Genomic DNA, 12,580 nt, shown 5'->3' with positions numbered 1-12,580 from the left:
GCGACCCATTTGACTGTGTGGGTGTCGACACCACAGTCCCCCAGTTTCTTAATGAGAACGGGGTGAGAGACAGTGTCAAAGGCCTTCCAGAAGTCCAGGAAGACTATGTCCACTGCTACCCCTGCGTCTAAGGATTTGGTGACCTGGTCGTGGAAGACCACCAGGTTGGTCTGACAGGACCTGCCACTGATGAACCCGTGTTGGTTGCCCCTAAGCATAATCTCCCCTTCTGGCGCCCTCGTGGACATGTGCCAGAATAATTCTCTCAAAAAGCTTACCCAGTTGTTCATCTTTCTCTGGACATACCTACAAGCAGAGAAGCTGGGCCTTCAGTGGTTGGAGTCTCTATTCTCACCCATACTGGGCACATCTATGTGAGATGCTACTGCTCAGTGGTTACTGCAAGTACTTGTATAAGCAAGTACTAAATAAATGCACAGTAATCAGTTACTATGCAGTAGAGCTGGCAAATGTTTAAGTGATGCTACTGCGCAGTAACCCAATAGTACTGTTAGTGCTGTGATGTGCTACTGCACAGTAATATTCAGCTACCGCGCAGCCATTATCTTGTGTACATGCACCACTGTCTATCTTTTTCTGATGCACCCATCACTTGGGTGCAGAAATTCCAAATAATTCCTACTGAATATTGTGTATTATGGGCCCAAAACTGTATACATAGGGGATCATCATTTTAGCAGCATCCTGTAAGGGAACCCTTAGGGCTGAATTAGTGCCTTTTTGGAACAAATAAAATGAACAAGAATTGTTAACCTTTCTGGCAAAGGAATACTAATGTCATTATGAAACTAATGGTTCTTGATTCGTCTTCCTCTCAGTAGGCAAGCCTCGAAAGGAAGCCTGGAAGAAATGGAATCTTTTCAGAAAGGAGCCTAGCAGGAACAAAAAACTTGCCAAGAAGAACCTGAAACAACACTTGGTGAAGATAAAGAAACTGGCAATTAAAACGTAACTGGAACATTATTGGTAGTATCTATTAATAAAATGAAATGTTGCATTTCAGTTCAACAGAGTTCTGATGATTCCAGTTTTTATGGATCTTCTGTTTAAGATGTGAGGTGGCTATATTGATCTAATTATTTTTAAAAAGCTTTGCAGTAATTACTCACTAAAATTATGTATATTATGTTTTACTCCTAGTGCCCTACAAATCTATCGGCCTATCAGGCAGTTCTTCTACAACATTATTCACCCAGAATACAGCCCTGTCCGCGATGTTTATGCACTGATGTTCCTTGTCGATACGATCAATTTTATAATCATTATCTTTGGATACGGGGCTTTTGGCGTAAGCACAAATGCACTTCTTCTTTCCTTTCTTAAAACAGACTGCAAAGGAAAATGGTTTTGATTTTTTTTTCTTGAGGACTGTGGTAACTAGTCGGCAGGGTCCTTCCATAATTCAATACTGCAGGAAACTTTAGAGGAGCTGTCTGTGTAAGTTTGGGAATTAAGAGTTAGGGAGAACCACAATGTGTGTAGATGCCTAAAGACAGAACAGGCTTTGTACTCACTGCAGTAGACTCCTCTCTTCACCACCAGGGAAACCATCAGCATTTCCCTTGATTTACAGCTGCTCTTTCTTGGTGTATTTGTTTCTTGATTCATCCTTAAAATTGAGCAAGAAGTCTCCAAAGGGACTATTCACAAAGGCAAGACAGGCTAACTCAGACAGATAACAGTCACTAGTAGGGACAATGGAGAAAGAGGCAGTGTAGGAGTAGATAATGAGACTGGAACACAGCTGTAGAGCCGCCATTGCTTTGCCAGGAATTCATTTTTCATGCATTCATTGCTTGTTTCACTTCCCCACTTTCTCTAGCCATTGCTTTGCTTTTATAAAGTGAGGAGAGAAGATTTCTTCAATGCAAAGATCAGAGATGACAACCCATCACAAGAGAAGGGGTCAATCTCCTTCAAAGCATCTTACCTCTGTATATGTCAGTGAGAGCTGATGACACTCACAATCCTAAGGCACACTCAGGATTGTGTCCTTATTGAACAAGAAGCCTGTTTGAGATCCAGAAAGCATATAAGCGTAGAACTTGTGACTAGGCCCCAGAGTGATACAGGCTCATGGAGCTGAAGCACAGCCCCACTTTTGCTCTATGCTCAGCATTGTTATTTGCCTGCTGAGATATTCAGTTTTAAGCCACAGACCCAGGGATTTCAGTCAGTATTCAAGCCTCAGATTCACACATGGGTTTTAGGATTTGCTGGGGTTTCCTCCATCTGTCTGGAAGGAACTGCTCTGTGTGAGAGACAGTGATTCTGACTGCAAGCAGGGGAATTAGCATCAGTAATAACAGTTGAAGCTGTTAAGAGGGAAAGATCCGGGCTTCAGGCAAAACATTCTTAGTAATAATGAATACGGGAACATGGGAAAACCCCAAGCAGAGCTGAGTCTGGGCTGATGCTTTTATATTGGGTTGAATTCTATTAAAAAAAAAAAAAAAAACAAATAAAAAAAGGTTTAAAAATATCTGTTCTTCAGGATCCTCCGAGGCACCTGTAACCTTGTGCAATGTGTGCCTCCAAGATGATTTTCTACATGATCCTTCCAAAGTGGGGATTTGCTTATAGGCAGAGGGAGAAGAATCTGGTCTTTCAAAACCTGATACCACATCCGGCCTTATTGACAGATACAAACCCTTCGCTTCCAGTGGCCTACTTGCCTGATTAGCGATCATGCCCATGAGTGCAGATTTCCCCCCTGCTCTAGCGGATACATAAAAACACTGGGTGAGCCCTGAGCCTTATTAGTTTAGCACTGTCTGGTTGTTACAATAATCCTTATGGTTAATTGCAGAAATACTCGGCAGCTGCTGACATAACCGAATCACTGTCAGAAGACCAGGTCCCTCAACCCTTTCTGGTGATGCTCCTGCTCCAGTTTGGCATGATGATAGCAGACCGGGCCATTTACTTGAAGAGAACCATGTATGGGAAATGTGTGTTCCAGGTTGTCCTCGTCTTTGGCATTCACTTCTGGATGTTCTTCATCCTGCCGGGAGTTACTGACAGGTACAACCGTATCCTGCATCATATGAAAATATTTCTCCCTTATGATCAGTCATTGCGTTCAGTGAGAAAACAAACAACAGCAATGATGGCTTTGAAGTCTGACATTTCTGTGCACTATCAGCAGATGCTAAATTTATGTTCTTGGCACTTAAGCTAAGGTAGGTGGACTTGGAAATCAGTAATGAACAGATGTAGACAACTTCATTTTTTGCAGCAGGCCTGATAAGGAGAACGTAGTTCATTTTGGCCAAAGAAAACACTAGAGTGCAATTCCGTGTGCAGATTGTACCCTCCAGTTGTATGGCTATTTTGATTGTGCAAATGACCAGATACACATTTCATCTGCATGCTCAACAAGTGACTGAAAATGAGACTGCTGCTGTCCTTGGAAAGGGAGACATTGGCAGACTTTTGGTATGGCAAGGGAAAGCCTGGGCAGGCAGAAGCAGTCTCCCAACTTTGGAGGTAACCTACTTTGAAGTGGCTGACTTGGTAACTACACTCCCTTCAGAAATGGGCCTTTACTATTTCAGACTGGGGAAAGAAACGGTTTTGTAGAACTTGCTTGGAATCTCATGTTTGCCAAGTTCAAATCTAGTCCGAAGGGGTCACTGTAACCAGAAAGTTAAAATAACGATGTAGAAAGTGCCACGTACAAAGTGTAATGAAATTTGTGTTCTGTTCACTTGCAGGAGGTTTAACAAAAACCACGTGGCCCAGCTTTGGTACTTAGTGAAGTGTATTTACTTTGGCCTGTCAGCATATCAGATCAAATGTGGATATCCCAAGCACGTCCTAGGCAACTTTCTAACCAAGAGCTACAACTGCATAAACCTCTTCCTCTTCCAGGGGTAAGCATGGAGGTGATATTCCCCTTTGGCAACAGAGACAAAATATTGTGGACCAAGTCCAACTCATATTAAAGTCAGTGGCACAATCCTTACTGAACCAGCATTTAGTCTGCACATGCTAACTTCTTTTTTCAGGGCATGTGTAGTTTATGGGAAGCCTGTCAGAAGTTAAGCTCAAGCCCCAAGTTTAGACTTTGAAGGAAACAAGAGTACAGTGTAAATGCCATTGTTTCACTTTTGAAAACAAGCTACATTAATTATTGCTGCAGCTGCCCTTCTCTGATTGTTACTATCCGACATAATCCCTCAAGGAACATTTCAGACAAGTCATCTCACTTCCTGGCAGTCTCCCCTCTGATAGATCCTCCCTGATTGCCTGGAATAGCTGCTTATGCTTCCAACATTGGTCATGGGGACATAAATACTATAATCCAGTTTCAAGAGGCAAGGAAATATTAGCAGAATTTACTGTAAATACTGTATCAATCATCCTAAAATAGCATGGTTGTGAGATGAGCCAAAGACACCAAACGAAAGTTAAATAGACCAAGTAAATACAGACTAAATATATTTCACTCCTGGAATTGCCACTGGAATGGTTCCAGACAGGAAATATGTTGAAATGCAGTCTTGTGGTAGTGATATTAAAAAGCCATTGGCCAGTTTGGCAATGTTTAGGATGAATTTTATGTACTCACTGCTTTTTTTAAACACACACACACACACACACACACACACACACACACACAGAGTTAAATATTGTAAAAACTATAAAAAGACTGGAAAAAAGATGTTTCTCAGATGGGCTCTCTGTGTGCGTTATACAAATTAAGAGGCTCTGCAAGGAAACTTAAGGGACAAACATTGTTTCTTGCAAACATGGAGTCCCCCTGTGCAGGCTGAATGGCACTGATATTTTTTGAGCATTTCTATCTGTCAACTCAGCTGACAGAAACAGTCATTTGTGCACCAGGGTAACAGAATTTGCACACGTGTGCCCACTTGGATCAGTAAATGATCTGTAAGTAAACCCTGCATTTTGTGTCAGGGACTGCTGGTTGCAGTCTGAGTTTCTACAGCACTGCACAATGGCCCCAGTTCTGCATGGCTGCTAGGTACCTATATAATAAGCATGATTAGTTATAAGGATAGTGTTTGGCATGGATACTAGCACCCAAGAAGTACTCACACAGGCACTTTCACACACAGACAGGAGGAGGCCAGGGCTGAAGACCTGTTGGAAGTTTGATCTGTAACAGTTGGCTTCCAAACTGGAAGTCTTCCGAGTTGGGCAACTGGGAACATAGGACTTGCCAGATGGGATCAGCTGAATGTGTCATCCAGTCCAGCGTCCTGCCTGTGGATGAGGCCAGTAGCAGATGACTTGGGTTGCTCCTAATAGACAGTTATGGAAGAATGTGCCCAGGGAGAGATGTTTTTTCTTTGCATCAGGCAGGAACTAACCACTAACTGCCTGGAAGCAGGAGGGCTTCTTGCTGCAGTCACCAGGCACTCTCTGCTTCCTCAGAACATAGAGCTACACATCTGCATTGGAAAGGAAACAGTTTTTCATGGAAAGATAAAGGCAAAGTTCACCGAAGCCAAGGGTGATTTTTCCAGTTTCAGTAAGCTGTCTGCTAGGACTTCAGGCCCTGGTATTTGTACAGGCATCCGTCCAAAAGGTGGCTAATGTTCTTTCTTGGTTTAACCGGTAGGTTCCGAATGGTGCCTTTCCTGATAGAGCTGAGAGCAATCATGGACTGGGTTTGGACGGACACCACGCTCAGCCTTTCCAATTGGATATGTGTGGAGGATTTGTATGCAAATATTTTCATTATGAAATGCTTGCGCGAGTCTGAGAAGGTGAGTGGTTCCATTTGTGCAGTCCCTTCTTGGTGATGGGCTCGAAAGCAGACATGTCTGAGGCCGGTGCTGGCTCTGGGGGAAGACATCTGCTCCCTTTACACTTGTGGAGAGAGAGGGGGAGAGTTTTGCACTTGAGCAGACCCTTCCCTGCACAGTGGCACTGCAAGTAACAGCTGTTTAGTGAGCTGCTGTGTAGTCAAATGCGGCAGCAGCAATTATCACCCACCTATGGGGCCTGGCTGGGAGAGGGGATTTGGGCTCCAACTCAAAGATTGCAGCCTCTTCAGTCTCTAGCCGTTATAGAACTAACTTGCAATGCCTAACTCTTCCATGTCCTGCCACCTAGTGGAAACTTCAGCTGCAAGTTAGAGCTGGAAGCATACAATGCATACAGAAGCAATGTAGAGGCGCACCTCCTAAAAAGGGAGAATCAGACCTTTAGGCACCGGATCTCCAGAAACTACAAGCTGGGTAAGGAGCTGCCTGCCTAACCCAGCCAGCGGGAAGTGCCACCCTGCTCCTCAGAGAGACTTCTTAGGTGCCGAACTCCATGCTGCCAGGAGTTTGGTGCTTTTCTCTGCCTAGGATTCTCAGCTAGGAATGTTGTCCTGCAGTTAGGTCGTTTGGGGCAGATCATTCAAGAATAAAAATGCTCCCTGGTGCTAACTGAGATGTCCAGGGACTAGGACACTTGCCTAGAAGGAAGATGATGCTAATTCAATCCCCTGCTCCAAATAAAGCAGGGTGGAGAGTTGAAAACAAGATCCCCTCACCAGCAGGCTTTTGGGTGCAATGACATGCCGCAAAGCATCATCCCCAGCAAGGCCCAGAGTGCTCTGAGAATACCCCTGCTGAAACTGGTGTGGGAATGGCTGATTTGAGAATCCCACTGGGGCTTAGGTGGTGTTTGGCTGAAATGGCATCAAGATGTGGGTGAGTGCAAACGCTTGCCAGCCCAAATAGAGAGGTCTTGGAATTTGAAGCAAGTATGGGATTATTAGGCAGCAGCTGAGCAAGAGTTTGAAGGATCGCTATGGCACTTAAGTATTGGATCTAGGCACCTAGGTGACAGCATACCCAAGTACCCTTCTGGATTTAGCTCACAGACACCGTTAAGTGGGAATTTGGTTTCCTCTCAAGTGTGGAAACTACTCGCAGCATCAGTTCTGTAGCAGCACTGAGCCTGAGACCAAGACTTGTGGGGGCTCCTGTGTTATAGGAAGCTACTCTTGTACTTACTTGCAGAGAAATCTATAAATTACTTGTTGGCCTGATCTTAAAGCAAAAAAGAAAAAAAGACTCCATTAAAAACATTACTAACTGATGGTTAAGAACAAATATTTAATGCTTCAGATGAGTGCCTACATCAAAATCACACAAGGTGAAGATGGAAGAGAATTGCTAGGTTATAGGTTATCATTCTGGCCCATGCAGGGTTGTCTTTGTGGGCCATTATTTCATTAGGAAGGGCTGAGAGATCTCTTTCCTACCAAGTCTTCAGCTGCTACAGTCCAGAACCTCCTCTCTTTAGGTACTGTGCTATTTCTTAATATTTTTTGGCTTCTTAAGGCTTCACTTCAGCAGAAGCTTCACCCCAGTTGTCACCCTATCACACATGGCTGCCAAAGGTACACACAAAATCACCAGGTTGTTTTCCAAATGTTCTCAGATGTTTGCCAGCTTCCTTCTCCTCCCCCTTCCCTGTGCTGTCCTACCTACTTTTCTTGCAGTTATAATTACACCATAACCAATTAATTATATTTCTTTCTTTGCAGAGATACCCTCAACCTGCAGGGCAGAAGAAGAAAATGATTGTGAAATATGGCATGGGGACCTGCCTTATCTTCATCCTGATCTGCATTTTGTGGTTTCCACTGCTGCTTATGTCACTCGTTAAAGCAGTGGCAGGAGTAGTCAATCAGCCCCTGGATATCTCGGTCAAGATTACAATTAGTGGTTACGAGGTACAGTATGGTTCTTACAGAAGTGTTGTGCACACAGTAGCCAAAAGATTTTAGATTAGGGATCACCTGAGTGCAGAACTGCTAGCAGCAGTTGGAAGTACTACCATGGGAAGACAGGGGAAATAGGAGCTGTCAAAAGGAAAGGAAGGGCAATAAAAAGAAAAGGGAAGGGAGGGGAAGGTGGTGAATCTTATTAGGTTCCTGCTCCATACCTGGTATTGGGAAATACTGCCTTGGATGTAGAGGGGTCCCCAGCAGCATGGAGAGCCCCATAAATATCTGCAATTCACCCTCTCACTCTCTCCTAGCCATTGTTCACCATGAGTGCCCAGCAGAGGAATCTGATCCCTTTCACTCAAGCAGCATATATGGACCTGACAACTCAGTACGCCTTTCACCCGGTAAGTGGCACCAAGCAGCTCACTGAATATGGAGAACTCGTGTTCCCTCCCACCCTGCCCAGGAGGATTTCTTCACCTGAGTCGCAGTGCTTTGGGTGGCTACATCACCTGCCTGGAAAGGGAAGATATCTAACCAAGGTCTTGATAACAGAGGGATTTCAGCAACACCTGCAAATCATGGAATAGGCTGGTGGGGTGTTTCAGCAGGGCTTTACCTGAGGGGGAATGCTAGCAACCTGAAGCCATAGCAACATGTCCTGGGAAAGTCTACCCAGACTGGGCGTGCTGGGCCCAGAGCCTAACAATCCCCCAGGCAGCCTGCTCTCTGCCTGTAGACAGCCGAGTTACAGTCCTCCCTCTCAGCACCTCTCTCTGTGGGAGGCACCGCTGGGCTGATCCAAACCTGATCCATCAAGCGGTGCGCTCTTCCATGGCAGTGTCACACCCGATTGCAAGTTAAACGGTTTTCTAACACTTTGCACAAATTAATGGTTTTGATCCTGTTCCTACACAACTTAGCTGACCGCATTCTCACACCCAGTTGCAACCCTTTTTGTGCTTATCAGGTGGTTCAAACAAACTGAACCAGCTGTAAACACCCAACAGAGGATTTCTCTGTTGGAAGCAAACTCCCTGAGAGCACATCTGTGCTGCTGCCAAGGCCTGTGCTCCTGGCAGAGGGCAGGAGATGGGCCTGATCAGGCAATGTGAGTTGGCAAGGTTCCTCTTCACATTACTATGCCAATCTTATGCTGGTGTCAAGCTGCCTGGCATCACCTCCATGGAAGCTGGCACTGGCCCCCATCATCTAATTGCAAGCTGGTTTCTGGATGCATTGTAAAGCCTGTGTGGATAGGGCCTTGTTGAACAGCTTCCCATCTCAGTGTCTTACCCTTTCTGTTCCTCCCTGCCCAAGGCCGCCATGCAATTTATAGTGAATTATAGCCCAGAGGACATTGTCACTGCTAAAATAAAGAGCAATGCCAGTTTGCTGTGGCACATCAGTCCAGCGAGCCGGGAAATCATGACAGAAGAGCTCTCCAAGTCAACTGCTGTCTACGTCCACGTATGCTGGACAGTTCAAAGGTAACAACCGCCTCACAGCCAATGTGGCTTAAAGGACACAATTAAAATCAGTTTCCTTTTGCCTTTTCAAGCTACTTTTTCTCAGAGTCTGGAGTCAATTTCCATTAACTCCTTTAATTACCCAGCCAATATTTTAATTAGTTAAAACAGAACAAGCTGTGCTGAGACCACTGCTTATCAAGGTTGCCTTCTCCCACGCTCCCTCATCACCTTTTGCCTCTTTGGGGCAGGGACTGTGTATAGCAGGCAGCACAAGGACCCTTGCCCATGACTGGAGTGCTTAGGAGCTACCGAAATGCAACGAACAATTGCTCCTTTCCCTTGGAGATCTCCAAACCCCTAACAGATATTCAGGACTTAGTCCTGTGCTTACCTCAGGGCTCGTGAGAGATTATTCCCTGCTTGCTTCCCAACACTGCCTCCAATAATGACTTTCATTAGGGCTTGCAAGGGCCCTAGAAAGACAGCCCAGAGCTGCCTTGTAGAGTGCCCAAGCCAGTGGGAAGGCCCTCCCAGCCATTAAATATCTGTTGCAGTCTGCAGGGACCTCCAGAATAGGACCCATGGACCATCACTGGAGGGAGAAGCTTACAGTTTCCTTTATTTTGGACCACTTTTGTGTACTGTTCTGAACTATACCTCACTTGTTCTTCTTTTCTCCAGGAATGCATCTCTTGTGAAGAACGTGGAGGCATCTGGGCAATACACAGTGCGGTACGATGAGAAGGAAATAAGAGAGCAGATTGTTCAGATGCTGAAGGGGGTCAGGAAGGAGCCCATGTTAGTATTTGCTTCTGTTTGGGCCACAATTTCAAAACGTGCCAACGCAAAAATGAGGGTTGGTGCACGTCGTAGATGAGCTCATCTAGCTGCTGCAAGGAAGTGTCATTCTCTACATGCCCCTCGCTCTCCTTGGGACTGCTTCCTGTTTTTGGAGGAGGGAGCCTGGGTGTTGTTCTCACTCCTACTAACACATTAGCTTGAGTTTACTGTCCTCTTCTGCTAAAACACGCTGGGGCTGACAAGCATGGATTTATAATCCATGTAACCCTCCTCCTAGTAACTGATTTCCACAGAGCAGATACAACAGGAGCAGCTGTTTCCCAACCCTTCCCTGCCCATGTACCTGGCGGAACCATCTCTATGGTTTGGAGGAATGTGATCTCTAGCACCTGTTTGTTGCTGGGCCTCCCTGATGCAGCCAACAAGGGCATAACTTAATGAGGGAATAGTTTGCTGGGAAGGGTGTTACTGGCTATGGAGTGGTCTTGCAGCTGTGGGGCTCATGGCTCTTCCACTCTGTGTAATTACTAGAGAAAAGATGTGAGCTCTAGGTACCTGCTACCATTGATGACTGGGGCCTCAGCTCTCCCTCTGTAAAATGGGGGAAAATAGTACTGCTGTAGCATTTAGGGATGTTGTAAGTGGCTCATATAACACAGCAATGGGGACCAAGAACGTACCATAAAGTAGTTTCTGTGATTTGCTCTTTGACAGCTTGATAGAGCAACTGTCACTAACAGTTGCGGCTAGGAGCTGCTGCTTGGCTTTCCTTTGATTGGTTCAGTTTTATTTCTAAGTGGTGATGAACCTAAGGATTAGTTTTGTAAGACTGAGGAACCTGGCAATTCAAAGGCAGCTTTTGCACTCCCTTTTTTCTAGACTGCTTCCAGGCCTCATACCAAGATACTTCAGGGCTAATGCTGGAGTAGAAGCTAAAACTGCCCATCGACTGCAAGTTGGTAAGTAACAGCATGAAAACAGTGAGTGGGGGGGAGGGAGGGAGTGGGGGGTTCTTGGTGGAAAGCTGAAGCTCTGCCCAGTCTGGGATACAAGAAGGGAACCCTGTCTGATTTAGACTTCCACATTTCATGTAGCATCCACACTGAACTGGCAGAAAGGGAAGTCCTTCTCAGTGAATCCATATTCATGACTTAGAGACCATTATTTTTTACATGCTCAAAACTGCATGAGCACAGATACTGTGTGCTGCTTCAGAAGGCAGAATCCCATCTAGGCAGCAGCAGCAAGATAAGGGAAAGAGCCCTTATGTATGAGACAAGAATGAGAAAGCTCCTCCTCATTTACCTTTGCATTTGTGAAACAGTTCATTCTCATAAGCCAAAAGACATAGAGAAAATGGCTTTCTTCCGAAATGTAACCATAAAACTACACCAGCTGCCCAGTAATTCGTCTTCAAGCAAAGCGACCGAGTGGTGGATTATTCAAGAGCAGAGCCCAACCTGTCTTAACAATGTCTGCAGCAAGAATATGGAGCTCATCGTCTTTAATGACAAAGTCAGTCCTCCTAGCCTGGGATTCCTGGAAGGATATGGGTAAGGGCAACGCTGTACTCAAAAAGCCTTTGCTTTCTCTCTATGTAGTGGGTTGTTTTATTTTGCTGGGATATCTGGGAGTTATTCACTCTCACTGAGATCAGCTGGCATTTGGGGTATAGAACGACAGCATATGGTCCAGCTGAATAATGCAGAATGATTCTTACTAGGAGGAAGGGAAAGGATTTTCACGGTCTCTCCTCTTTTTCTCAGTGTCATTGGTCTGTACATGTCTGTTGTCCTTGTCATTGGGAAGTTTATTCGTGAGTTCTTTTGTGGCATCTCCCGTTCCATAATGTTTGAAGAACTGCCCAACGTGGACCGCATCCTGAAACTCTGCAGAGACATCTTCCTGGTGCGGGAGACTGGGGAACTGGAGCTAGAAGAACAACTCTTTGCCAAGCTCATCTTTTTGTACAGATCTCCAGAAACCATGATTAAGTGGACCAAGGAATCAAACTGATAATGAAGAGGCCAATGCCTTTGTGAAGATCAGGCGTAGGAAGCAAATATACATTGCTTGAGAAGCAAATAAGGTTAAAATAACATTCACAAAAGGGAGCTGCTAAGTGTATCTTCTCTCCCGCAGCATATTTCCATATCGGGTTCTTCCTTACTCTCCTTCAGCAAACAGTATAAACTTGAGATCACTAGCCTGAATGTAATCAGAAAGCCTACCATTAATTTTACCAAGGGTTCAGCTTCTATTCACTCATGCCAATATGTTGGCCCAGTTTCTGGCCACCATGCAGATAAAAATCTTCAGACAACCCCCAAAAAAGCAGCTCTGAAGAGGCAGCTTGGGCCCAGTTAGACCTGATATTTCTACTGCCAACTATGTAAGGTGGGCAAGTCATTTCCCTTGATGCCTCTCTTTCCAATTTCAGCCTTTATCCATGAGTTACTCAAGGCAGGACTGCCTCTTAGTATGTGTTTGTACAGTAGCAAGCACAACCTGATCTCTGCTGCATGCACTCAGTGAAATAAATGTGGTCCTCTCCTCTTAATAGAGAAAGTGCCCCCCACACTCC

General features: G+C 45.2%; 1 protein-coding gene across 4 annotated transcripts in view; it reads left to right on the top strand.

The window, feature by feature from the left end:
* The window catches only part of LOC109318797 (piezo-type mechanosensitive ion channel component 2-like), a 55,118-nt gene extending 42,562 nt beyond the window's left edge, over positions 1-12,556 (top strand). For all 4 annotated transcript variants that reach the window (XM_019548194.1, XM_019548192.1, XM_019548191.1 and 1 more), the window contains exons 41-52: positions 843-969; positions 1,162-1,309; positions 2,831-3,045; positions 3,738-3,896; positions 5,612-5,759; positions 7,538-7,726; positions 8,035-8,127; positions 9,044-9,213; positions 9,877-9,993; positions 10,876-10,955; positions 11,321-11,549; positions 11,763-12,556. In XM_019548194.1, the coding sequence (XP_019403739.1) occupies positions 843-969; positions 1,162-1,309; positions 2,831-3,045; positions 3,738-3,896; positions 5,612-5,759; positions 7,538-7,726; positions 8,035-8,127; positions 9,044-9,213; positions 9,877-9,993; positions 10,876-10,955; positions 11,321-11,549; positions 11,763-12,012 (1,925 nt within the window). In that variant the 3' untranslated portion in view covers positions 12,013-12,556. The remainder of the gene's footprint in view (positions 1-842; positions 970-1,161; positions 1,310-2,830; positions 3,046-3,737; positions 3,897-5,611; positions 5,760-7,537; positions 7,727-8,034; positions 8,128-9,043; positions 9,214-9,876; positions 9,994-10,875; positions 10,956-11,320; positions 11,550-11,762) is intronic.
* The last annotated feature ends 24 nt before the right edge of the window (positions 12,557-12,580 follow it).

This window comes from Crocodylus porosus, unplaced genomic scaffold (assembly GCF_001723895.1).
Source record: "Crocodylus porosus isolate Cpor-Errol unplaced genomic scaffold, CroPor_comp1, whole genome shotgun sequence".
NCBI classification, from domain to species: domain Eukaryota; kingdom Metazoa; phylum Chordata; order Crocodylia; family Crocodylidae; genus Crocodylus; species Crocodylus porosus.
Note: the sequence above shows the minus strand (reverse complement) of the source record. Positions and strands in the feature narration are given on the sequence as shown.